The 24,992-nt window shown below is 57.9% G+C and overlaps 1 protein-coding gene across 3 annotated transcripts; it reads left to right on the top strand.

Annotated features, from left to right (window-relative positions):
• The first annotated feature begins 3,263 nt into the window (after positions 1-3,263).
• SCARF2 (scavenger receptor class F member 2) lies at positions 3,264-23,659 on the top strand. 3 transcript variants are annotated; one of them, XM_064674515.1, is made up of 12 exons: positions 3,594-3,667; positions 9,039-9,097; positions 9,993-10,035; positions 10,724-10,825; positions 11,117-11,636; positions 11,741-11,959; positions 12,333-12,461; positions 15,026-15,129; positions 15,209-15,326; positions 16,776-16,897; positions 21,167-21,319; positions 21,647-23,659. In XM_064674515.1, the coding sequence occupies exons 5-12, from the start codon at positions 11,155-11,157 to the stop codon at positions 22,849-22,851; spliced, it is 2,532 nt and encodes an 843-aa protein (XP_064530585.1). In that variant the 5' UTR covers positions 3,594-3,667; positions 9,039-9,097; positions 9,993-10,035; positions 10,724-10,825; positions 11,117-11,154; the 3' UTR covers positions 22,852-23,659. The 3 variants fall into 3 exon arrangements, with proteins under 3 accessions (XP_064530584.1, XP_064530585.1, XP_064530586.1); XM_064674514.1 differs by lacking the exon at positions 9,993-10,035 and having other exon boundaries at positions 3,264-3,667; XM_064674516.1 differs by lacking the exons at positions 3,594-3,667; positions 9,039-9,097 and having other exon boundaries at positions 9,119-10,035.
• Positions 23,660-24,992: the final 1,333 nt, after the last annotated feature.

The following is a 24,992-nucleotide window of genomic DNA, read 5'->3' as shown; positions in this document are numbered from 1 at the left end:
GAGGTGTTATGTGCTGCTGTTTGCAGAGGCTGTGCATGGGTGCAGAGTGCTGCCTCCTGAACACCCAAGGTACTGAATGTCCTTGAAACCTCCAAATCCCTAGTTCCCCGCAACCTTGCATGGAATACCCTAAGCTGGAAGGGACCCACAGGGATCATCGAGTCCAACTCCTGGCCCTGCACAAGACAACCCAACAATCCCACCATGTGCCTGAGAGCGTTGTCTGAACACTCCTTGAGCTCTGGCAGCCTTTGGGCCATGACCACTGCCCTGCAGAGCCTGTTCCGGTGCCCACCCACCTTCTGGGGGAAGAACCTTTTCCTCGATATCCAGCCTAAACTTTCCCTGGCACAGCTGTACCCATGCTCAGCCAGAAAACAGTAACTGCCTCTTCTATTTCTGGGTGCACTGACACAACCAACCCCCACCTCGTGTTCCAGGCTTTCCCCACCCTGCTCAGTTTTAGCTCTTGCTGCTGAACAGTGCTTTCTGCTTGTCCTGGAGGAAGAGGAGGCATGGAATGGTGGTGCATGTGCCAGGAGCCATGTTGCAGCATTCCTGTGTGCAAGGATGCTAGCTGCAGCAGTGGGGGAGTTGGAAGGAGAAAGAGCCCATATACTTGCAGCAACCATCTGGGCAGCCTGGCCACATCAGGGTATCCTATGACACCCCATGCCCCTCCATGCAGTCCTGCCCACCAAAGCAGCCACAGGGATTTTTGAAGCATTGACAAAATAGCAGCTTTTCCCTGAGTTTTGTGTTCAGAAATACTATAGTTCTGGGGTTCCTTTTTTCTGTGGTATTTTTCCAAAAATAGTTCCACAGGAGACAGACACCTGGCAGAGTCTGAAACAGGAAATGCAAGTGGTATGTGATCAAAAGCATGGGCCATGCTCTGCATGGGCAGCAGCCTTGCCAGGATCACAGGGAGAGGAGGGATGGGTGGCTGGTAACTGTGGGCTGTGCAATCCCCCAGGCCCTGGCAGCACCAGCCAGCCCAGAGCACTGTAAAACCTCCCTCCGCCTCTGTCCCACAGCATCCTCAGCTTCTCCAGCCTCTTACACTAGTTGGCAGCATCTTTTGAGGGACCAGTTTATCTCCCTGGCTATGGCCCAACCTCTTCTGTGAGTTAGACTGGTGAAAACAGAGTAGCTGGAGTATGTTGTCTGCTGGTGAAGAGGAAGAGAAGTTAAGTTTATAGAAGCCAGAAACCATCCAAAAGCCTCACACAAAGCACCGGCATGGGGAAGGTGAGGCAGCGTGAGGCTGTCCTGCCCCATCATGACTGGGGCAGTGGAGCACCAGGGCTGCTCAGCACTATGGGGAGGGGATCCTAGGATGGAAAGAGCCAGAGCAGGACTAAAAGGTCTGGGTGGGCATGACTGCCAGAGGAGGCATGGGAATACCACCACCAAGCCCAGATTCCTGCCTAATTTTGGAGTTGACCCCTCCCCATCCCACTTTCCCTGACAGAAAGGGATGTGGTGAGCTCAACCTGAGGCTGAGTCATCCTAAGGGAGCAATTTGTGCCTCCATGGTCTGCACATTCCTGCTCCTGTGAGCAGGATGGGACAAGAGGGACAGGGATGTGGAGGCAGGAGGAGATGGGCAAGGTATGCTGCTTCCTAGTGCTGCTGCCAAACACATGGAACGTGCCAGGGCTACAGAGGGGAAAAAGGAGGGGGAAAGGGAGTGCTACACAATGGTTATATTCCCACTGGTAAGACCACTAGAGACTTTTCCACTGAGAGTCACCTGTCTCAGCAGGAGAGAAGCCTTCCCTGCACATCAGTACTGCAAACACCGAAGGTGGTGAGAACCCACCAAATGCACTTACTCTCTGCTCGATGCAGGGATCCCTGGGCTGGGAAGGTGCTCAGGACACCACCCAGAACTCCCTAATCCTCTCCAAAATGGTGCTGCCCAACTCATGCCTGCTGGGACGGAGGCTCCACATCCACAGGAGAGCCCCAGAGGTATGTGACCCTCAGAGCCAGCTCCATGGGAGATGCACTGTCCGTACACCTTCCACAGTTCTTAGTTTGCAAGCAGTCAGCACTTCACAAGAGACGGATTCAGCTATTCAGCTGCATTTGTGCCACCATGGGGGAGATGGCCAGGGTGTCCTCATCCACACTTTCCCCATACCACTATCAGATGTCCCAGGAGCTCAGAGAAGCTTGGGGCATCGCTTGCAGTGACCATTGAGCTGAACAGGCAGCTGGCTCGGGGTGGTGGCCAAGGAAATGCCAGCCCATTCAGTGCTACTGCACTGCCAAGCTGAAGTGGTTTATTGACCGGGCTGCCCTACCAGGCCAGAGGTGTGGGACCACTGCAGGTGCCCAGGTGTCCCCCCAGTTCCCAGCTGTGTCCTTACAGTGGGTTAACCAGTGGCTGCTCTGAAGCCCTTGTGTTCCTGTGCAGGGTCATGCTTCCTTGGCACCACTTGGCTACCATGGGTTCCTGCATGGCTCCCAACGGTCTAGTCCAGGCTGCCAGACACATGGAGATGCCAGATCACTGCAGCTAGACCTGCAGGACAGCTGGACACTGGGGCTGTCACACACCTGGGGCTACCAGACCTCTGGGACAGCCAGATCCTGGGGCTGTCAAGCACCTGGAGTTGCTGGATTCCTGGGTCAGATGGATAATGGGGCTTTCAGGCTTCTGAGGGCTGCTGGACCACCAAGACAGACTGACCCGTGGGCCCTTGGGCACTCAGGTCTGTGGGACCCCTGGAGCTGCTGGAACTCCAGGTCAGACAGATCCCAGGGCTGTTGTGCATCTAAGGCTGCAGATCCCAGATATAGCCAGAACCTGGGGCTGCCAGACCCCAGGGACTCCCAGGAACCTGGGACTGCCAGACCTCTGGGACAATCAAAACCCGGGGCTCTTGGACACCCAGGGCTGTCAGACCCCTGGAGCTGCTGGGTCCCAGAACAGCCAGACCCCGGGGCCATCGGTCTCCCGGGGCCTCCCGGGGACCTGGAGCTTCCAAACCACCGTGAAAGCCGATCCCCGGTGCTACCGGATCTTGGTCCCCTCCAAACCCCGGGGACACTGGACTCCCTGGACTCCCGGGAGCTGCTGGACCCCCGGGCTGCGCTGGAAGCCAGGACTTCTCATCCTCCCATTCTCCCTCGGGGACCCTCCCCCCGTTTGGCGGCGCTGCCCACTCGGTGGAGCTTCCCCGGGGCCGTCGGGGCGGCGCTGCCCGGGGCCGGGGCGGCGGCGGCGGCGGCGGCCCCCGGAGCCTGGCCCGCCGTCAGGGGAACCAATGCGGAATTTCCTGGCTGGCGGCGGGGCCCCTCCCGCCGCTGCCGAGAGGGGCGCGGGGGAGGCGGCGGCGAAGCGATCGCACCGCGGCTTCCGCCCGCCGAGCGGCAGCCGGGACCGGCGGGGACCGGGGCGGGCGGGGACCGGGAGCGGCGGAGCCGGGGCAGGGGGACAGCGACCGGCCCTGTATGGGCTGTGCCGAGTCCGGCCGGGCCCCGCCGCTCCGCCGGTGATGGAGGCCCGTGCGCTGCGGCCGCCCCGCCGCCCCCGGGCCGGGGCCGCGCTGCTGCCGCTGCTGCCGCTGCTGGTGCTGCTGGTGCTGCCGGTGCTGAGCCGCGGAGCCGCGCAGGAGCTGAGCCCCCGCGGCAGGAACGTCTGCAGGGCCGGCGGGTAGGAGCAGGGGCGGGCAGGTGTGCGGGGTGTGCGGGGCGGGACGGGACTGGACCCCCACCGCGGTGCGGGGTCGGGGCCGCGGGACAGGACACGGGACGGGCTCGCCGGTCCATCCCCCATCCCGGGCAGCCGCCGCGCTGGGCGCCTTCCAAGACAAAGTCCGTCCTGTGCGGGGCTGAGGCGGGGGGAGCCGGCGGCGGGGCGGGGGTGAGGAGCACAGCCTGAGTGAGGCCGGGGCGGGGGATGATTCTGATCCCCGGGGTGCTGCGGAGAGGCGGTCTCGAATGCCCTGGCTCCGGTCCCGCACTCCACCGGGACCGGTCGTGTTGAGGAGAGCCGGTCCTGAATTCCTTTGGAGCCGGTTCTGTATACTCCAGGGCCAGTTCTGCTGTGGGGAGATGGTGTTTGGTGTCTCTGGGGATGGACTAAGGGGAAAGGTAGGGGTGGGGGGAAATCCTGCATCCCTGGGGCAGAATCTGTGGTGGGAAGCTGGTCCTGGGTGCCTTCAGGGATCGGGTTGCACTGTGGGGGGTCAGTCCTGCATCCCCCGGGGGCCGGTCATGCTACTGAGCCTGGACTGGTGGGATGCAGGATGCTCTGGGTATCATGGTGGAGCTGTACTGGGCTGCTGATGATGGTGGAGTTGGCAGCTTCAGGACCCTCGGGTTTGGCTTCAGAAAGTGGGTGCTGACACTGTCTAGCTGTCCCAGGGGTCACATCCTGCCTGCCTGGCCAGGGGCAGAGTCCTGGGAGGTGGCACTGCTGTGTCCTCACTCCCAGTGCTCTCTGTGTCCCACAGGGTGCTTTGCAGAGTATCACCTCAGCCGAGCTTCTCCACAGAGCTCAGGCATGGTGCTGCCCAGGCTCCTGGGCCAGGCTGGCCACAGCAAAGGGGGAGAGTGCCCACAACTACTGCCTCCTCCTGGGAGAGCTGGATCCCCTGCCCCTGATGGGGGGCCCAGGCCATAAATGCACCTTTATATCTCGCCCATGAGGTCAGACGAGTCCACAAGGAAAACATGTGCTGCGAGTGAGAGGGGCCGCATAATGGCTCCATTCAGCAGGCCCGCAGGGCGCTGGTGCCCCCTCCTCAAATTACAGCCTGAGTTTCCTAAGGAGGCATTTCACAAGCCAGAGCAGCCACAGCTCTTGTCCATGCTGTTCCACAACAAGAGAGGATGCAGGGAGCTGTCCCTCCTCTGCTGCCTGTGACCTGCACAGCAAAGCTGCCACCACATCCTGGGGATGGGGTGCCTGGGTGCTTCCCCTTGCACAGGGACCCCCCCCCCCATCCACACTGGATGAAGGTTGGGAAGATGCTGCACCAGCCCTGCAGGGCTTGGACTCGCTCTCTGTGCCACTCATGGGGTGTGCAAGAGGCACTGGCTGTTGAGTGGGACAGGATCCATGGGATGGGCAGGGAGTGGTGTCCATCCTCCTGTGGGGACAGGACCTGAAGACAGCCTGGGAGCTGGGGATAGCTGGACAGGGATGGTCTCTAGGAAGCTCAGATGATGTTTGCATCACTTTTCACCCCTCACCCTTCCGCAAACCCTTCTTCTCTCTCCACCCGCCTGCCTGGCACCCACCACCATCATGACCGTGTACAATGGGCATGGAGGACACTCCATATGTCACGATCCAAACCTATCCTGTTGGCCCCAATGCCCTGGTGCTGCAGGTCCTGCCCTGTGTCTGGGGCTGGGGGCAGAGGGGCTGGAGGTGGCCTGGGGTCCCAGTGTCCCCTACCTGAGCCTGGTGAAGCTGCTGTTTGGACTCTAGGCTCTGCAAAGCCCATCCAGGCATCCTGTGGAGATGCCACCACAGGTTTTGGAGGGCTCAAGGGGAGGATTATGTGACTTCCTGAGATCTGGCTTGCAAGTAGCAATTCAAGAAGCTATTTAGGGCAGAAGAAAAGGGCATATTTGGGGCTCTTTGGAGTTTTGTGTTCTAAATGCAACTTGTCGCTAAATTTGAACCTCTCTTATGATTGGTTGCCCATTGGCATGACCCTCTCCAAAGGTGCTGGTGGGGATGCAGGCTGGTGACAGCCTGGGCACTGCTTTGTCCCTGTCCTGCTCTCTTGCTAATGCTCTCATTTGATAATCTTGGGGGTTTACTTACTTTTATTTTCTTTCTCTGTCCAAATGGTTTCTGTTTATGTACATGGTCCTACTCCTGCCTGCCCTGGGGATCTCTGTCTGCCTGCACTCCAAAGCTGGGGTCGGGGAGCTGCAGCTGGCATCAGCTGGGGGTGTGCCACTGGCTGGGACCTGCTGGTACCAAGAGTCCTGTGTCCCACACAGTGGAAGCTGAGTGGCACCAAGTGATGGGTAACACAAAGAAAGAAGGAGATTAGCACTGGGGTGATGGTTGGGAGAAGCAGCGAGGCAGGGATGGAGGAGCTCTGGGGATGGGAAAGGTGCCAGTGATGCTCTGAGTGCCAGGGATATGCTGGGTGTCCACAGGGCTCCTCTGCAGCTCCATCCAGTGGGCCGAGCAGGGAGGTCTCACGTGGGACCATGGGCAGCAGCTCCCACCCAAGCCCCAGGGTCTTGCTCCTGCTTTCAGGGGTGTGAGCCTGCTCCTCATTGTTCAGGGAGGGCTATGTTGGTCTGGGTGAGGAGCCATCCCTCCTGCCTCAGGAGCCCTCTCCATAGCTGTTGGTAGAGAGGAGGTGTTACAGGGAATGATGTAGGATACTATCCACAAGACAAATATTCTGCCTCTGTGGAAACCCCAAGATCCTTTGCTGAGGTCCCACTGATGCTCAGCATGAGCAGGATGTGGCCATGGGCTGGGGCCAAGGCTGGCATGGAGCGCTCGTCCCTGCAGGTGACAGCTTCGTGTCTGCCCACATCCTGCTCCTCTTCCTCCACATCAGCTGAGCTCCCCAGCCCCAGCCACAGTTTGGAGGCAGTTTTTCCTTTCTCTTTTCCCAGCATTTGTAGCACTTTGAAGGAAAGAGAAAGAAATAGGATATGTATTTGCACTGGATGTCTTCAGTGGCATGTCCATGTGAGTCAGGAGCAAGCTTTTAAACACGTCTCCTAGTTATCCTTTTCCAGTGATCATGGGGCAAGTGGAGCTCTGTTAAGGAGCTGAGGCCATGAAACATCTTTTAGTCCAATATGCTAATGGCACTGGTCACCTGCAGCCAATACTGCCCCTCCCTGTGGCTGGCTGTGCTCAGGGACCAGTCCTGGTACCATACTGGGAGCACTGTTTTCCCAGTGATGCATTCTTGCCACAGGAGAGGTTGATTGCTGTCAAAGCTGCTAATAAACGAGGCACGGGCTGAGCAGGGTGTGGGTTGCCATTAGCAGGCACAGGCAAAGAGAGATTAGCTATCAGGAAAAAGATAAGCCCAAAAGATAAGAGGTGGTGGGCTGGATCCCAGCTGGTGGTGGTAGAGGTGCTGCTCGCCTCCTCCAGCTCGTGGCAGAAGAGTTTTTCCTCCTGCCACTGCGTTACAGTGACTCCCAGCTCCCCGCTGTCAGCTTGGGGCTTTCATCAAGAATGATGCATTTTGGCACATCCCCCATGATGCCCATTTTGGTGGCCAGGCTGAGCCATTGGAGAGAGGAGGTTTCCCAAGTAGAGGGGTTTCCTCTTGCAAACCTGCAACGGTTTCATCTGAAACCCCACCAAACTGAATTTATAAAGAGTGGAGTGGTGAAAGCAACTCCAAGTGGAACAGTGGGGGCTTTGGCCATGCCATGGGAGGGCAGAGGCACTGTGGAGCCTTCCCCACCTGAGCATCCCAGCACAGCTGACAAAGGTTTTCAGGAAGGGCAGCCTGAAGCCTCTTGCAGAGAAGAACCTTGACTCCAGCCCACCCAGTCCTCAGGGAGGTGATTTGGTGGTTGACCCCCCCTTGCCGTTAACCCCGTGCATCCCCCTGCACGTTTGGCAGGATCAGAGCCCTTCACTCAAGCCCCGGGGTCCCCATGATGGGGGGTGTACGTGCCGCTGCCATCGCAGCATCTTGCGACCGCTTCCACAGGCTGCATAGATGGAGCTATTTTGAGCTCTGGCTGCAAGGCATTTTTTCCAGGCCTCGAATCATTTTTGTGGTTCTTTTCTGCCTCCTTTCCAACTTTTCACCGTCCACGAAAAGGGGGACACGATGCTTCTGGCTCGGCCGCATGGGTGCTGCCCTCTGAGGGGCCAGGGGTGGGAGCTGCATCCCCAGCACCCCAGTTTGGCCAAGGGGCTGCTGGCAGCTCCCTCCTCGGCCCCAGGACGAGGCGGTCTGGCAGCCAGACGTGGTCCTGTGACTGCGCTGGGTTTCGAGCAAATACTTCCTTGCTGTCTCCTCCTCTTCTGCATTTGTTACGTATAAAGAGGAAAAGGAAAAAAAAAAGCCAAATGCATTCCAGGCTGTGCTGCGGACCAGCCCGGGTGAAGTTTTCTTTGACTGCAGCAACTGCTTTGACTGTTTGTGACCCTCCAGCATCACTCCCATCACCCGTGGGAGCAGGCAGCGTGGGTCACCCTGAGGACAAGTGGGTGGCTCTGGGGATGAGCAAGGGTCCCCAAACAGGGATTTATGTGAGGTCGTGGCACAGGGAATGTACATCCCACATTCACTTGCAGCATCATGAGCCCCCGAACATTTGCTTGGAGGAGGCATTGATCAAGTGCGGGTGAGGCGTCCCTGCGTGTCCCATCCAGGCAGGGAGCTGAGCATCCCTGGCTGAGCCCCTGAGGGGGTCTGAGCCCCCATCCTTGTGCCAAACATATCTTGCCTGATAACCCTGTGCCTGGTGCTCCCTAGAGGAGGTGGCACTGCAGGACACCCAGGGGATCAGGGACACATTCCAGTTGCCTGTAGTTGGCATCCCCCTGCTCATACATGGGCACATCTCCTGGGAGCTGACTGTGCTCCAGCTATTCTGGCCAGGTGGTTCCAGCCTGCCTTTGGGGTGCCAACCCTAGGCCACCAAGCAGCAAGCCTGGGGTTCAGATCATGTTTTCCCCTGGGACATTTAGAGTCTTCCCTTTTTTTCCCAGCTTTGGGGAGGGTTCTTTGGATTATTTATTTTTTTTACTGTAGAGGTTGCAAACATGACTTTTGCTGTTTCATCACTCATTAATGGGAGGAAGTGGTCTCATCCTTGCTCCTCTAGTCACCTCAGTGGTTGGTGGGACATCTCAAGCAGCACTCATGGGAGGCCCCCAGCAGACCCATAACTCCCTGAGTGCTGGAGGAAGAGCCAAGAGCTCTCTCTGCCCCATGGGAATGCAGCAACCCCTGGCAGGACCTCTCACCATCATGGCTTCAGTGCTCCTGGTGGGTTCTTGGGAAGGACCAGGACTTTCTGAGGGTTGTAACTATTTGTGATACTTTTTTTCTCCCCTGCAGCTCCTCCGTGCTTGTGTGCTGCCTAGGATGGAGGCAACAAGGAAACGAGTGTTTAATAGGTAAACATTGCCATTTTGCTTTGTTGGACACTGCCCATCATTTGCTGAGCCCTCCTGGCCTCACCACCACTGTCAGGGGCCACTCTGATGTGTCCTGTGGCTGGGACCCCCTGTCCTGAGGACTGCAGCTGGGGTCCTGCCTCTCTGCAGTGCTCCAGCATCATCTGTATGGAAAGGGTGCTCAGCTCCAGACCTGGGGGTCACAGAGCTGTGGGGGTTTCTCTCCTTGACAGCCAGCTCTGGGTCTGAGGATTTGGGGCTGCTGCACAGGGACCCAAGGGACAATGAGGTGTCCCCTGGGGTAAAGGTGCAGCTGCAGGGATGGGACTGAGATTCCCCATGGGTGCTGCAGCAGCATGGGGAGCTGAGCCAGAGCCTCTGGTGGAGAAGAAGCTGCCCAGACCAGGCACATATATATCGTGGCCCCAATGGGGAGAGGCTGCTGGGGCAGGCAGGGACCACCTAGCCTGGGTTGGGGCCATACACGGTGTCACAGCTTTTTACTGGGGCCACAGTGAGCCCAGCATGGATGCTCCACATGAAACCCTGGGAGCATCATCCCCTGCACTGCCACCACAGTGAAGGTGGCTGTTTAGGGTTCCCTGCAGTCTTGGCTGGCCATGGGGCTCACCACAGCCCGGGAGAGCCACAGGTGGCAGTTCACAGCTGGTAGCAAAGCCCATGTAACCAACTAACCCACTGTGCATGAGCCCTGTAACCGCTCACTGCATGCTTTGGGAATGGGATGCATCCCCTTTGGAAGGGAGAAGGACAGGATCTGCCAAGACAGTGTGGGGAGGACGGTCCCACAGTGAGCTGTCCCCATCTCCTGCCCCACAATCTGCTCTAACTGTTAGACTCACTGCTCCTAATCTGTGTAATCTGTCTATTTTAGGGGTTTCTATAGTATCCATCACCGTAGGTCTAACAACTCCCAGGTAAGGTGGTTGGGGTGGGTGGTTGTCTCTCCCGATGCCTAAGGAAACTTGTCCAGGGTCGTGTGGGATCTGCAAGCACCTGCCTGCACTGCAATGCTACCTGTCCATGCTACCTGTCCAACATAATGTGCCTGCCTGGCTCCAGTCATCGGCCTCAGCACAAGTTCCCCTCAGCAGGAGAGGGGCGGGTGGCCTTTGGGGGCTGGTGGCCGTGCAGGAGAGGCAGTGGTGGGGTGAGAGTGGCACTGCTGTGGTCCATAAGGAGTGCAAGGAAGGGGACCATGCTCATGGCTGGCCACAACCCCTCTATCTCATGCCCCCATCTCCCCTCTGTCAAGGCGGAGCTGAGCAAGGGACAGTGCCCCGCTGGGTGCAGCTGCTGGCATGGACGAGGCTTGGCTGGGTAGCAGGAGGCTGGTGGCCAGGATGGAGTTGATCTGGGTGGCAGAGTTGGAGCTGAGCTGGGTGACAGGAAGCTGGTGGCATTTTCCTGGCAGGGATCCCATCCAGCCACTGTGGTTGCTAGGATGGTGATAGTGCCACAACTCAGCAGTACTCAGAGGGCTACTGCACAGCCCTTCCCCTGCTCTGGGGGGCTTTGGGAGGGCTTGGGGAAGCAGGGATGAGCAGGCAGTGCTCAGGGGAGCAGGCACTCACACTTATGCCTGCCGTCTGTTTGTGCATCCAGCCGTGTGCGAGGGGAACTTTACCTGCAAGGAGAATGAGGTGTGCGTCAGGCCCAGCGAGTGCCGTTGCCGCCACGGTTACTTCGGCGCCAACTGCGACACCAGTGAGTACTGGCAGGAGCCCTCCTGTCCTCAGCAGGGTTCACTGGGGTGGCCCCAGCTTATCCTGGGGTGACATTCCAGAGCAGAGCATCGGGGATCGGGCTTTGAATGCTTTTGCTCTGCCCTTGCCTGTCCCCTGGGCATTGTCCTTTTGCCGGGGTCTCCTCTGAAATCCAGTGTGTTGCAGGGAAGAGAGGGAGGATGGTGGTCAAAAGGTCCTGTTGGGACTGTGGGTCCCTCCAGTGGTGGGGTTGTCCCCCTGGGTAGTCTGGGGCTGATGGATCTACCTGCAGAGTGTCCGCGGCAGTTCTGGGGTCCCGACTGCAAAGAGATGTGCAGCTGCCACCCCAACGGGCAGTGCGAGGACGTGACAGGTCAGTGCACCTGCAACCTCAACCGCTGGGGTCCCAAGTGCGAAAACATCTGCCTCTGCAAGCATGGCAAGTGCGACCAGAAGACAGGCAAATGCACCTGTGAGCCCAACTGGTGGGGCCCGCAGTGCTCCAGCTCCTGCTATTGCAGCCACAACTCTCAGTGTGACCAGCAGACAGGCAACTGTCTGTGCCAGCCCGGCTGGTGGGGCCGCGGCTGCAACAACCAGTGCTCCTGCAACAACTCGCCCTGTGAGCAGTTCACGGGGCGCTGCCAGTGCCGGGAGCGGACCTTTGGGCCCCGCTGTGACCGCTACTGCCAATGCTACAAGGGCAAGTGCAACCAGGTGGATGGGACCTGCACCTGCGAGCCAGGCTACCGGGGCAAGTACTGCCGCGAGCCGTGCCCAGCCGGCTTCTACGGCCAAGGCTGCCGGAGACGGTGAGTGAGCAGACTCTGCTGGGTCTGATCCGGCACTGGTGGGATGCAGCAGCAGGAGATTTTGGGGCTGCACTGAGTGATGGTTTCCCCCTTGGCCATTGCAGGTGTGGGCAGTGCAAGAGCCTGCAGCCGTGCACCGTGGCAGACGGGCGCTGCCTGACCTGTGAGGCGGGCTGGAATGGCACCAAGTGTGACCAGCCCTGCTCACCTGGCTTCTACGGAGAGGGCTGTGAGAAGCTCTGTCCCCCCTGCAAGGACGGCCACACCTGCAACCACATCAATGGCAAATGCTCCCACTGCAACCCGGGCTGGATCGGAGACCGGTAAGTGCAGCCAGATCTTGGCAGAGTGATGCTTGGCTTCCCCGATTCTCCCTGCGCAGGGAACAGGGTTGCTGTGGGGTTCTGCAGCCCTGGAACCAATCCTGGGTACAAGAGTCTGCAGGAAAGCATCCCAGCTTGAGAGCTAAGCCTCACTGCAAGTGCAAGGCATTACCTGGGCATAGGGCACGGGTCTTGCAGGCTCCCCCCAGTCCCATGGCTGTGTCAGAGAGCTCAGTCCATCCCTGTGCCCCTTTCCTGGCTTCAGAAACCCCAAGCCACCACAGTGACAGCCTGATCTCCCTGCATGTAGGGGGATGCCAGAGGTCCCCATGTGCTATGGATGCTCCAGTCATTTGCCCTCATCCTTCCACAGGTGTGAAACCAAGTGCTGGAACGGGACATACGGGGACAACTGTGCCTTCGTCTGCAGTGACTGCGTCAATGGCCAGTGCCACTTCGAGACCGGGCGGTGCCTCTGCCACCCTGGTTCCCACGGCACCTAGTAAGTGAGGCACAGTAAGCACACTTTTGGGGGTGATGCTCAGGCACCTCCTGCCCCATTGGGTCCTACGTGGTTCTCAGCTGAGGGGTTTCCTACTGTAGAAGCGCTCGCAGGTGATAATTCGGATGATGTGGGGAGCAGAGGGAAGGACATGCTCACAGAACTGTTAGCAGCAAGGTCATGCTGCGAGAGGGATTGTGCTTTAGAAAATGCCTATTTGGCAAAAAAAAATTGACAAAATGGTGGTTTGTTGGTTTTTTTTAAGTCCAGGGTGGAATTTCTATCCAAAAAGAGAGAAGAAACCACATCCCAGAATAACGAACAGCCTCACAGGCATGGCGTCCGCGGGGGGTCCTGCTGCAAGCTCTGCCTCTGGCCAGGGTTTTACCCAGGCTTTCTCCTTCTCCCTGCCCAGGAAAGGGGTGCAAGGGCCTGCTCACATCCCTGGGTGGGTTTTCACAGCATGGGACTGAAATGTTGTTTGAAAACAAGAGGAAAGAGTTTCCCACCCATCTGGGACATGCAGACAGTTCCTCCAGGTCCTGCCGGGTGGTGCTCAGGATTTCCCAGCAATTAACTGCAAGGGTGATGGCAAGGACAGGGATTTGGAGCTGGCATCCTGCCCATGCTGGCATTTCATTCAGGGCATAGAAACAGGGAGCATTTGCGTTTTGGGGTTTATTTTTGTGGGGCTTCACCAACCACTCACAGTGCTGAAAGAGCCACTGGCACAGGCACCAGCTCAGGATGCCCAGCCTGGGCATCATGGCCAACTTTGGTAGTGAAGGCAGAGCTGAGAGGATCCCAGTGCTCAGCAGGGGGGTGCAGTGATGCTTTTGGCACAGTGCCAGAGGACAGAGCATGGATTACAGAATCATGGAATCAACTAGGTTGGAAAAGACCTGAGATTAAACTGTTCTGAGCCCAGCACAGCACTGGGACTGTGGGGATGGAGGATGCTCAGGATGCAGCCCAGCCCCAGCAACGTCCTGGTGCCATAACCACGAGCTGAGCTGTGTCACGCGGTGCACGCCAGGCGGGCTCAGGGACATTCCCAGCGCTCAGGCAGATCCCTGTCACTATGTGCAAACCAGTGTTTTTGTCAGCAGCGTATAATTTTACTAAAAATGGGATTTCTGGAAGGAAGGCAGAAGCAATGTCCTTGCCATGAAGGGGTATCCTCTCAGCTCTGTGTCGGGAGGATACTAAAGGAACAGCTGCTAAAGTGTGCACAAAGTGCTTTATCTTTTCCCTGTCTTTCCCAGAGTTGTCAGGACCCTCCTGGAAAAAAATCACCCCCCTCTGCCCTCCCAAAACCTCAGCCTGGGGCAGAAATGTGGGGCCAAGTGGTGGGGTGAAAGGTTTTGTGTTGCTGAGGGAATATCCCTGCTCCTGTTCTGTTGCATTTGCTTCCCGGCACAGCCATTGGAATGGACATGGGGGCTCAGCACCCATCCTGGCGGGCACATGGCAGGCACACGGTGGGCACACAGCAGGCACACAGCAGGCACACGGCAGGCACACTGTGGGCACATGATGGGCACAAAGCCTGGCCTAGGCGGCGCTTTCCAAGTCGTTGGAGTGTGAAATGGGCTGAGCCGCCTACAGGCACCGTGCTAGGGACAGGGGGCAGCTGCGTCTCTGGAGGAGCAGGTTTGGGCTGGGGCCCACTGGCTCCTTACAGCTGCGGCTGCTGCAGCCAGGACACAGCTGGTGGAGGATTTGGTGTCCAGCAGTGCTGCTGGCATCTCCAAATCTATCTGAGTCAGGCTCTGCAGTGCCTGGCCCACAGCTGGGGAGACGGGTTGGATTGGTCCCGCTCCCAAGAGGCCCAGGTGCTTTTGCATGTGCCTGGTGCATGCTTTCCATGCTCAAGTCCTTGATGCTCATGGATTGGTGCCCATTCATGCATGTCCCCATCACCTTGGTGACTCCACCATGGAGGCCACTTTACCAGTGGTGGAGATTTGACACCAGGCAGAGCTGAATGGGGGGGGGCTACTCTGATGGAGTGGATGCCTTGGGGCTCCTCTGGTTTTTTTCCTTCTTGAAGACCAAAAAAAAAAAAAAAAATCAATCAGGGGATCTTCCCAGCTCGTGGCCACTGCAGCTCTGTGCAGCTTGGCAGGGATGGGCCTTGGGGTGCGCAGCCACATTACTGCTGAGCTGAGCTGGAATCCCTGTGCCTGACACCAGGGTGTCTTTCGATGTGACTGCTGGGTTAATGACCTTTCCTAATTACCATGTCTAATGGTAATGGTGAAGGGGAATGGTGAAGGGGAATGATAAATGGGTGAAGGGGAATGATAAATGGGTGAAGGGGAGCAGTGACACTGTCAGAGATCCAGCTGGGCCAAATCCCCAGAGTAATGGGCGAAACTGCTGGGTGGGCAATGGGCTACTGATCCCTGTAGGTTACAGGGTCCCTCAGGGTGTGGTTGAGTTGTCAGAGCAAGCTAGAGAAGTGCTCCTTGAAGTATGGAGGGCTTGGGAGAAGGTAGCAGCCAAGCAGCCCCACATTACTGTGCCTGATGCACCACTCTCATCCAGCCCCTTCCCTCCAGCTGTAACCTGACTTGCCCTGCTGGACGCTATGGAGCCAACTGTGCTGAAGCCTGCAGCTGCCACGACGGCGCCTGCGACCCACTGACAGGCGCCTGTCACATGGGTGAGTGCTGGAGGGCACAAGCGAGGGCTGCCACTGCCACAGGGCTGGCACCAGGCTGAGCCACGGGTCTGCCTTGCAGAGGCCAACCAGAGGATGGGGGTGATCGGGGCAGGGGCCCTCCTGGCGCTGCTGCTCATCCTCCTGCTCTCTCTGCTCTGCTGCTGCTGTGTCTGCCGCAAGAAGGACGAAGCCTGCAGGTGAGTACTGGGAGGGATCTCACCAGGCTGGGAATGTGGGGGACCAGTGGGGTCTGGGATTGACAGGGGGATGCAGGGACCATGCTGGGACAGTGGTGCTGTGGGGAAACTGAGACAGAGTAGTGCTGCCCATGTGGCACCGTGCTGGTCCCTGGGGTCTGAGCAGGTCCTGCTGCATCATTGGGGCTGATAGAGGGGCTCGGGATGAGCCCTGCCTGGCGAGCCCCTTCCTGCTCTCCTTGACTTTGTTTCCCTCTTGTGGGCCAACACTTTATGGAGACCCACCAAGTCTCCTCCAGTCTCCAGGGGGTTGGAACTGATCTGCAAAGGGAATCCTGAAATACAACAAGGGCATTAAGACGTGGTCAAGACCCCCAGAACAAACCCCTGGGCCATGGAATGAGACCTAGGGAACAGGGAGGATGCTGACTGTTCTGCATGAGGATGATCAGGGCTGGGAGAGTGAGTTTTCTGAAGCAAGGTCAGGATGTTGGCAGCATTTTGGCATCACCAGGTAACATCCCGCCATGAGGACAGGCATAGGGACAGACCCACAGCAAGGAGAAATGCTTCTGCTGCTCAGCAAGGGACGAGAGGACAGTTGGAGCTCCTCTGGCTGCAAAGAAAACCCCCTCGTGCCACCAGCCACTGCACAGGAATTTTCCAAAAGCCTCCCCTTGCAGCCCTGCCAGCTCAATCCCAGCCCAGCCCAGCTGACTTGGAGAGCCTGGGGGCTGCAGGAAATTATCCTGCAGATAAAGCACAAAGGCAGCCCTGTGGGCTGAGGTATAGCACCGGGAGAAGGGGAATGGCTCCAGTTTCATCTCTCCCAGAATGTCCAGACCACAGTGTCCCCAAACCTCTGGGTGACCTGTGGTGCTGTCCCAGTGCAGTCCCTTGCCAGAGCGTCCCGAGGGATCACAGCAGCAGTGGGCATGGCACACGTTCCCTTCCATCCACATGCGAAGCCACTCACTTCTGCGGCTGCAGAAAATTGCTTGAAAACTCAACCCCGGGAGGCTTCCAAACCAGAGAGCAAATAAAGAGAAGCCACGTGTTTGGCTTTGGATTGGGATGATTTTAATTTTTTTTAAAGATTCAGAGTCTTGACCGGGTGTTGTGGGTATTTTGGGGCTGCACTGCCAATGGCCATGGCTGGTTCTGGTCTTGCCACCATCCCCTGGCACTACTCTGCTTCCTGGTGCAGTGCAAGCTGGTGCCCAGGGCTGGCAGCAGCCTGGGTGGATCCCCAACTCCCTGCGCCCTGGGCATGCCCCTGCTTTGATCCACCCTATTATTGTTCCAAAACCCTCTTTGCGTTTGCAGCATCCCTGAGCTCCTGCCTCTCTCTGTTACCTGTGAAGGCTGTCCCTGTCACCCATGAAGTCTGTCCCCACCGCAGGGAGGGGAATGGTGTCTCTCTGACAGTGCTATTACCTTCTCTTGCAGCTCCAGCCAGGACCCAGCAGCAGCCAAGAAGCCGCCGAGACGCTTGTGCGGGCGGTTCAGTCGGATCGGGATGAAGCTCCCCCGCATCCCTCTGCGCCGCCAGAAGCTACCCAAGGTCGTGGGTAAGATGCTGGAGCTGGGGAGGGTGCAGAGAGCCAGTCAGGCTCCAGGGGCTTTATTCCTGTCAGGGCAGCGTGCGTGGCTCCTTTTGAGCTCCAAACCAGGGTGGTGAGCATGGCATAGTGGTGACAGGGACGTGTGTCCTCAGGAGAGTTACCATGGTTGGTGCAAGCCTCCTGGCTAACAGGGGCTCAACCCTTTCTGACTGCAGCCTCTGGATCTCCAAGCACATAATTTTGCTTTGTGAGGCAAGGGTGGTACCTGGTGCTGGAGCTCTGCTTAGAAGTTTCAGATTTTGGGTTTACTCTCCTGAGGTTTCTGTGGAGAGGAATGGTCCCTGTCACTCAGCAAAATGCCTCTTTTACCCTTCTGGTCCTGAGCTAACCCTGCCCCAGCTTTGTCTGGAGCCAGAGCACCGAAGGGGGATGCCCCCCCTGCTGCTGTGTGCAGCAGAGTTGTGGGTGGAGGTGCAGAGACTTGGGTTGAGCTCCCCACACTGCCCAGGCACAGAGTGGGCTTGCAGGGGACTGCTCACACCTGGCAAAGCCCCTGACCTGGCGCTGTCAGGGCTGTTGGGGACTCCCTGCATCCAGACAGCTGGGGGATGCTGTCCGCTGTCACCCTCCTTGCACCTCTGCAGCATGAGGAGCTGGGGATATGCTGCAACCCGTTGAATAAACTTGGGGTGAAGGCAGCACTCCCCACCTTGTGCTGGATGGGGTTCAGCCCCAGCCTCCTTTCCTGAGCCCAGAACTTTTGTGGGCATGCCATGCTGGTGGAATGCCCCAAGCAGTCACATCCTAGTGCATAGTGGCTCAGCATGAGGCCAAATTCCCCATCCCCGATGGGACACAGAGGTGACCCCCATCCCTGCACAACGTGCTTGAGCTTCAGCATCAAAGCTGAGCCCTCACCACGTGGGGCACAGCAAAGCTCTGCCTGGAGCAGGGTGTGTTGGGGCCCAAGAAACATTCCTGCTGCAAGGATAACAGAGGATCATAGAGGCTGTGTTTGTGGAAGGGGCCGGGAAGGGCTCAGGGAGGACAGAAGGTGCCTGTGTGCAGCAAGGGCAGGGGGGGCTCACAGGGGGCTGCCTGTGCCTTCCCCGTACCGGCCCATGGGCAGCTGGCACCTGTCCAGCCAGTCTGTGTACAGAGGGTAGCAGCGGCCTCGGGAAAGACTAAGGATGCTTGGGATGGTCTCAGGTCCTGGCAGGGCTGGGGCTGTTCCTGGAGTCTGTTATGGGGCTGAGGGTTGTTATTTCACTGGAGGGAAAGGCTTTGGTCAGGGCTTGCCTTGTGTTATCCATCACAGCAGAGCCCTTGTGGGTTCCAGCAGCTCCCAGTCCCACTGGTGCATGGTCTTGTAATGCCTCCAGACCCTGTTGGGTCTGGGGACTCCCTGGGTGACGAGGACCTGTTGAGTTGCCTGTGGCAGCTGCATTCCTGATGCCTGGTAACCATGCTGCCACATCAGCATGTGGCCCCACCTGGAAGCCGCAGCAGGCAGTATCTGGTGACAGAGGCCACTTGTTCCCCACACTGGTCCTGCCCCAACAGGAGGGTCCAGGGTATGCTGAAGTGCCCCATTGCAAGTGCCAGGTCAGTGCTGGAGGTGCTCAGGACCCCATGGCTATGTTGCAGTGAAACTGGTGCTGGCTGATGCCCAGTCGATGGTCACTCTGGATCTGTTCACATTCTGGGCCATATGTTTACTGGAACCAGGTGGGTTTTCCCATCTGGGCTCAAACACCAGTGAGCACAAGTCTACACGTGGTAGAACCATCCCAGGTGAGACAGCAGGTCTTGAAGCCCCACTGATGCTCATCAGGTGCCTGGCACCCCAGGTTTCTCCCTCAAAAGCTGCTCCCAACCTTGGCACCAGCTTTGGATCCACAACATCTCCCTAGGGATTACACCTGAGCTGGCAGCCTGCAGGGCCACATCCTGGGCTGATGCAAGCAGCCGTGGTGCCAGGGTTTGGGCATCCCTGTGTGTGGGATTTGCTCATTGGAGTGTCAGTGGTACCAGCGTGGGTCTGGTTAGCCCCAGCCCCAGATGCTGGGGCTAACCCAAGCTCTGCAGCCCACCACCTCATCTCCTCTCCAAGCAGCAAAGATCAACCAGCCCTGAGGGTGATGCCGATCATGAGGAGCTTGGGCTGACTGAGAGAGGGTGGCCAGGAGGGCTCTGGAATCCCCCTCTCATGGTCCTTCTGCAGCTCCTCGCTGCTCCATCCTGGTCTAGAAACCAGTTGGCCACCGTGCAAGCAAAGTTTGGGTTGGCACCCTGGTGCTGTGGCTCCAGAAGATTTCAGGGAGCAGTGGCAGGAGAGAATATGCAGGAGGCATCCACATTTCTCCCTGCCCCACCAGCCCATGATATTTTGCCCAGGGGAAGTAAATCCCTGGGGACCCCAGACTTCCCAAAATCTCTGGGTGAGCTGCATATCCTCATTTCATCCTTTGGCTGTATCCTGGGTCTCACTGGAGTCCCAGAGATGCCTCGTGGCTGTAAGTCCCAGTCACTTGTCACGCCTCCTCTCAGGAAGCATCTCCCTTCATCTTCTTCCAGCCGGCTGCTTTTAATTTTCTCTTTTTGGTTTTTATTATAAGGAAAGACATTTTGGAACTGCTGCTTCCCCTTCTCTGGGTCGTTTGCTCTTTAAATATCTCTGCTTGGGTTTTTTTTACCTTAATCCAAGAAGCCAAACTATGCAGGGACAAACGTGCAGCACTGCCATCATATTAACAGCCCTGCATGTCTGAAGCCAGATTCCCTAATAATGGATAAGCGTTCCAGTGGGCATCCCAATAACACTAAATTTTATTGTAAAACAAGGATATAGTGCAAGAATCAAACAGTCCGAGCAGGAAATTGCAGCATGACTGGGGTACAATTGGGATTGGGATGCAGTTGGAATGTGCAGGCAGAGCTTACAAATACCTGGAAATATCCATATACAGCTGGGATCCTGTCTGTGCACAGGGTTTTCATAGAATCATGGAATGTTCTCGGTTGGCAAGGATTATTGAGTACAGCTCCTGGCCCTGCACAGGACAACCCCAGCAATCCCACCATATGCTGAGAGTATTGTCCAAAAGCTTCTTTAGCTCTGGCAGCCTCAGGGTTGTGACCAGTGCCCTGGAGAGTCTGTTCCAGTGCCCAACCAACCTCTAGGACCACACTTTTGCAGCCCTTGCTCCAAAGTAAGGCCCTGCCTGGCCTTGGAGGCCAGGTCACTGTCCCAAGGGACAAAAGCCAGCGTTATAGGGATTGGGACAAGTGCATCTGATGCTGCCTGGCTCTCTGGGAGGGTCCTTCCTCCCGGCTGGTTGCTGCCACAGTCCTGTGGGTACCCAAGGGCAATGCTGAAGCTGTGAGCTTCTGGGGAAGCCCTGCAGGGTGTGTTGGAACATGAACTTATCCAGCAAAAAGCCTCAAAAATTATGAAGCTGAAAAAACCCCATCCCTCCAGCCCAGACAACTAACTGCTGAGCTTCCTTATTTCATTTTTTAAACAACAAGGGTTTTTTCTGGTGGTTTGTCTCTTCCACTCGGCTTCTCTGCAGGTGGCCCCTCGGCAGGGGGGGATTGCTCCTACTCAGCTTCAGAATGGGAGAAGCTGGCAAAGGGATCAAAAAGTTGCAGAATTCAGGAAAAAACAGTGATGTGCATCTCCTGCTGCAGGCATCCTTTTATTATCCTTCTGCATCCTTGTGTAGAAGCAGATGGAAAAGGAAAATGCAGTCAGTTATGCTGAAGTAGGAATTAGTGGAATTAAAGCTGGCAACTAATTTCTTCCCCTGAGAAGGGGACAGCCACAGTGCTAGGACTGTCTTTGCGAGGTGGCTTTGCCAGGTTGCACAGCTCATGGGTGACCACCAGGCCACTCACTGTGTCCTGTGGGACTCAGGGTTTTGGGTGGCTCATCCCTCTGCCATGTACATCCTCAGTCTGGACAGTGGAGACCATCCATGGAGAGGGGGATAGATGGAGGTGTGAGGCTTGAACAGTCTCTGCTGCCCATGGCCTAGGCATGGGGGATGCTGGTCACCACCACTGCAGGTTGATGGCTTCTGTGGGCACTTGGCTGGAGGACCTGGTGGGGAGGTGCAGTGAGAGCTGTGCCTGTGCCTTGGATTCTGTCCCTGTCCCCAGTACCACCGGGAAGGTGGGCAAGGGTGTGCAGCATCCCACCCTCCTGGCTGGGAGGGGGGTACTGGGGGATTTGGCAGAATGGGCACTGACAGCAGTTCCTTACCCTTGCAGTGGCCCACCATGACCTGGAAAACACCCTGAACTGCAGCTTCATCGAGCCACCCTCTGTGGTGGACCAGCCTTCCCCATCCTGGTCATCCCGCGGCTCCTTCTCCTCCTTCGACACCACGGACGAGGGGCCAGTGTACTGTGTCCCCCATGAAGGTGAGCAGGGGATACATCCCCAGGAGACTTTGGGGACATTACCAGGGACCTGTTCGAAGAAGAGGTGTCACCCTTGCACAGTGGGGATCGTGTCACCATGGTTTCTTGTGCCCCAGGAAGGGATGCAGGTGTTAGTCTTGCCTCCCATGCAGTTTCAAAGCTCCCTCCTCTGGCATTTGCTGTTCCAGGGTTAAGAGCCAGGAGGTCCCTGACTGGGAGGTGGGAACAAGGGTAGTCCAGGGGGAGCCCACTGTCCAGCAGGAGCATCTCGGTCCTTTCCCTCGTCAGGCACATCCCACCTGACATCCCCGTGCTCTCTTCCCACAGAGAGCGTGGGTGACAGCAGGGACAGAGGGACACCTGCCAGCCCCGGGGACAAGCTGGTGGCCCCCACCGGCGGGGAGGAAGCAGGCGAATACACATTCTTAAAGGAGACCGGCTCTGTCAGAGCCTTCCCGGGTGACAGCAGTGAGACACCCCTGCTCAAGTCTTCAGACAGCGAGCGCTCCTCCTGCGGCTCTGGCTCGGCCGGCGCCGCTCTCTACGCTCGGGTCGCCCGCCTCTCCAAGCAGTCCAGGGAGGAGGAAGATGCCACTGCAGAGCCCCGCAGCCCCGGGAAGCCACCATCCCCAGAAAGGACCAAGCCCCGTCCCCCAGACCCAGCCACTAAGCCCAAAGTCTCCTGGATCCACAGCAGGTACAACTCTGGCCAGTCCAACTCACTGCCAGCACCCAGCCAATCCCCAGACAGAGCAGCTGCCCACTCCAGCAGCCCCGAGCAAGGACAGGGCTTGGCCAAGAGGAAGAGGAGCCCGAGCGAGACATCAGCCAGTGTGCAGGGCAGAGTGGAGGAGAAGGGCAGCATGCGGGGCAAAGAGAAAGCGCAGAAGCAACCGAAGGAGCCTGGTGTCCCTGAGGGCAAAGCCAACCTCACCGGGGAGCCCCAGTCACCCTCCAAGCCCAAGCAGAGGAGCAAAGCCAGCTCAGAGCCAATGGAGAGCATCAATGGGGCAGTGCAGAATGCCTTCCGAAAGATGGGCACCTTCCAGCCGGAGCGACGGGTCGGGGACTCCAAGGATGCTCCTTGCAGCCCCAGCACCAGCAAACCCCGCTCTGAGCCACTGCATCCCCAGCTGGCCTCCGAGCTGGCTGCCCAGCTGAAGGAAAAGACTCAGAGCCTCAACAAGGGAGACGGAGGCACCCGGGTGAATGGGGTGGGCACCCAGCGGGAGAAGCCCACGCCTCCACAGAAAGCCAAGCGTTCAGCAGCCGCCAGCGGCCAGAAGACCAGCAAACCCTTGCTGCCCACCTCTCCCCACCTGCAAAAACTGATCCCTGGGGTGGCCGAGCCAGCAGCCGGGGAGCCCAAGTGGGTGGAGAAGCCAAGTGCTGTCAGTAGCCAGGATCAGGTTCTTCCCAGCGAGCAGGCAGCCAAGAAAACCCCCATTAAGAAGCCTCCAAGGAAGAAGAGCCGAGAAGCCAGCCTGGAGCCATCCAGGGCAGCTTCTGTGCCCGCCCAGGCAGTACAGTGACCAGGAGCCAGGCACCAGTCCCACACTGCCTGGCCGCACACCGGAAAGAAGGACATTGCCAGCACAACCAGTGGATGGGGGAGCCTGGACTGGGCAGGGGGCACTGGAAGAGCCTTGAGCCTCCATTTATCCCCTCCACCACTCATCCTCCTTTTTCCTTTAGTCACCCCTGCCCTGCGACCTGGTCCCTCCATCCATGCCCTGCTCCTGCTCCCTGCCTGGGTCTGGCAGCTCGCCCTCCCTCCCCACGCAAGGCAGGACCACAGGGAGCCGGCCCGGCCGCCACCCCAGGGGAGTCCGTGCGTGGCATATCCCCCCTCTATTTTGTAGCAGTATTATTGATCGCATAAGCAGCGCTTGTTGTACTAGACGTGCCCATGGTATATTCTGCAGTAATGGAGCCGCTCGCTTCCTGCATCCCACTCTGGTCTGTTGGGCTTGCAGAGCACCGGAGAGCTCCTCTCACTGAGCTGCTGTTCAGTGCCCAGGGCAGTGCTAGGCATGGCCCACAACCATCCTTGGCAGCAGACCCCCTGCTCCAGTGCCCTGGGCTCCAGGCACAGCTCTCCATTGCCGGTCCTGCCGCAGATGCGCTGTGCCGGCGTGGGGTCGAGCTGGTTTCGACTGATGCCACCCTTCCTCTGCCCTGGGGCTGCTCCTGTCCAGGAGGAAGTGCTATTTATGGACGGAGCTGGACACCCTTCGGGCTCCCGCATCCCATCCAGCAGAGTTGGAGGGATTAGTTTGGTACGAGAGAGCCTGGCACCTCTGCAGAGTGCTTTCCTAATAAAAGTGTATTTCTTCCATAGCTGGATGCCATCTCTCCCTGCCCAGGCTCCCCAGGGGCTGGCAACGTGCTGGAAATTGCCTAGTTTTACTTGAGTGCTATCCTGGTCTCAAGTGGTGTACAGTGGGGAGATGGATGACATTGTAGCAAGTACAGGCAGGTGGTAACAAGCAGCAGACGGGGGGAACACAGGTCCCTGCTGAGGCTGCTGCTATGTGCTCACCTGGCATCAGGAGACCAGCCCTGGGGGCAAGACAAAGAGCCCCTCATCCCCCAGTATCCAGCATACTCCCGGTGACTGACACTCCCCAGTGTAGCCTGGGTCAAGAACCTGCGGTTCAAGAGAGCTCTGGCCACTGGGCAGAGAGCCCAGCCCTGGCTGGGTGCTCAGGATGCTGGGACAAAAATGTGGGAGGATACTGGGGGTGGCAGTGGGTCCAAGGCTCTGACCCCAGCTTTCTAACCTCCTGCCCAGAGGCTGCCAACCCTGGCAGCATTTGAGGTCTCCACACAGCCCCAGACACGATGCTGCCATGGGGAAAGCTGGGACAAGCCCAGAGGCAGCCAAGAAGCAGGGGCTTCTCCCACATGGCACCTGCCCAAGATTCCTGAGCAGAAGGATGTTTCCTGCCATGAGAATTGGGGCTGTCTGCTTCCATGAGAGCCGGGAGCATTGGTGTCCACCACTGAGCTATCCTGAACTCTGCCCACAGTGAGGGATCATAGAATCATAGAATCACAGAATCATAGAATCAGCTGGGTTGGAAAGGACCTCCGAGATCATCAAGTCCAACCATTGATCCAACCCCGCCGTGGTTCCCAGCCCATGGCACTGATGCCACATCCAGTCTCCCCTTAAACACCTCCAGGGACGGAGAATCCACCACTTCCCTGGGCAGCCCATTCCAATGTCTGATTACCCTCTCTGTAAAGAATTTCTTGCTAATATCCAACCTAAACCTCCCCTGGCAGTGCTTAAGACCATACCCTCTTGTTTTACTGATAGCTGCCTGGGAGAAGAGACCAATCCCCACCTGGCTACAGCCTCCTGTCAGGGAGTTGTAGAGAGTGATGAGGTCTCTCCTAAGCCTGCTCTTCTCCAGGCTGAACAGCCCCAGCTCCCTCAGCCTCTCCTCATAGGACTTGTGTTCGAGTCCCTTCACCAGCCTTGTTGCTCTTCTCTGGACCTGCTCCAGCACCTCAATGTCCTTCCTGAACTGAGGGGCCCAGAACTGGACACATCTGGATGATGGCCCAGAAGACTGCCAGACCAAAAGGTCAACCACAGCAATCTCAGAGGTGATGGAGGCAGCTGGTGGGCACCAGGATGGGATGAGACCACCTGGAACCAGGA

Source organism: Pseudopipra pipra, chromosome 18, assembly GCF_036250125.1.
Source record: "Pseudopipra pipra isolate bDixPip1 chromosome 18, bDixPip1.hap1, whole genome shotgun sequence".
In the NCBI taxonomy this organism is placed as follows: Eukaryota; Metazoa; Chordata; class Aves; order Passeriformes; family Pipridae; genus Pseudopipra; species Pseudopipra pipra.
Note: the sequence above shows the minus strand (reverse complement) of the source record. Positions and strands in the feature narration are given on the sequence as shown.

Coding starts and splice junctions, on each gene's coding strand:
- SCARF2 (XM_064674514.1), top strand. CDS start 3,279: ATGCGGAATTTCCTGGCTGGCGGCGGGGCCCCTCCCGCCGCTGCCGAG. Junction 11,960..12,332: donor CCGGGCTGGATCGGAGACCG/GTAAGTGCAGCC, acceptor ATCCTTCCACAG/GTGTGAAACCAAGTGCTGGA. Junction 15,327..16,775: donor AAGAAGGACGAAGCCTGCAG/GTGAGTACTGGG, acceptor CTTCTCTTGCAG/CTCCAGCCAGGACCCAGCAG.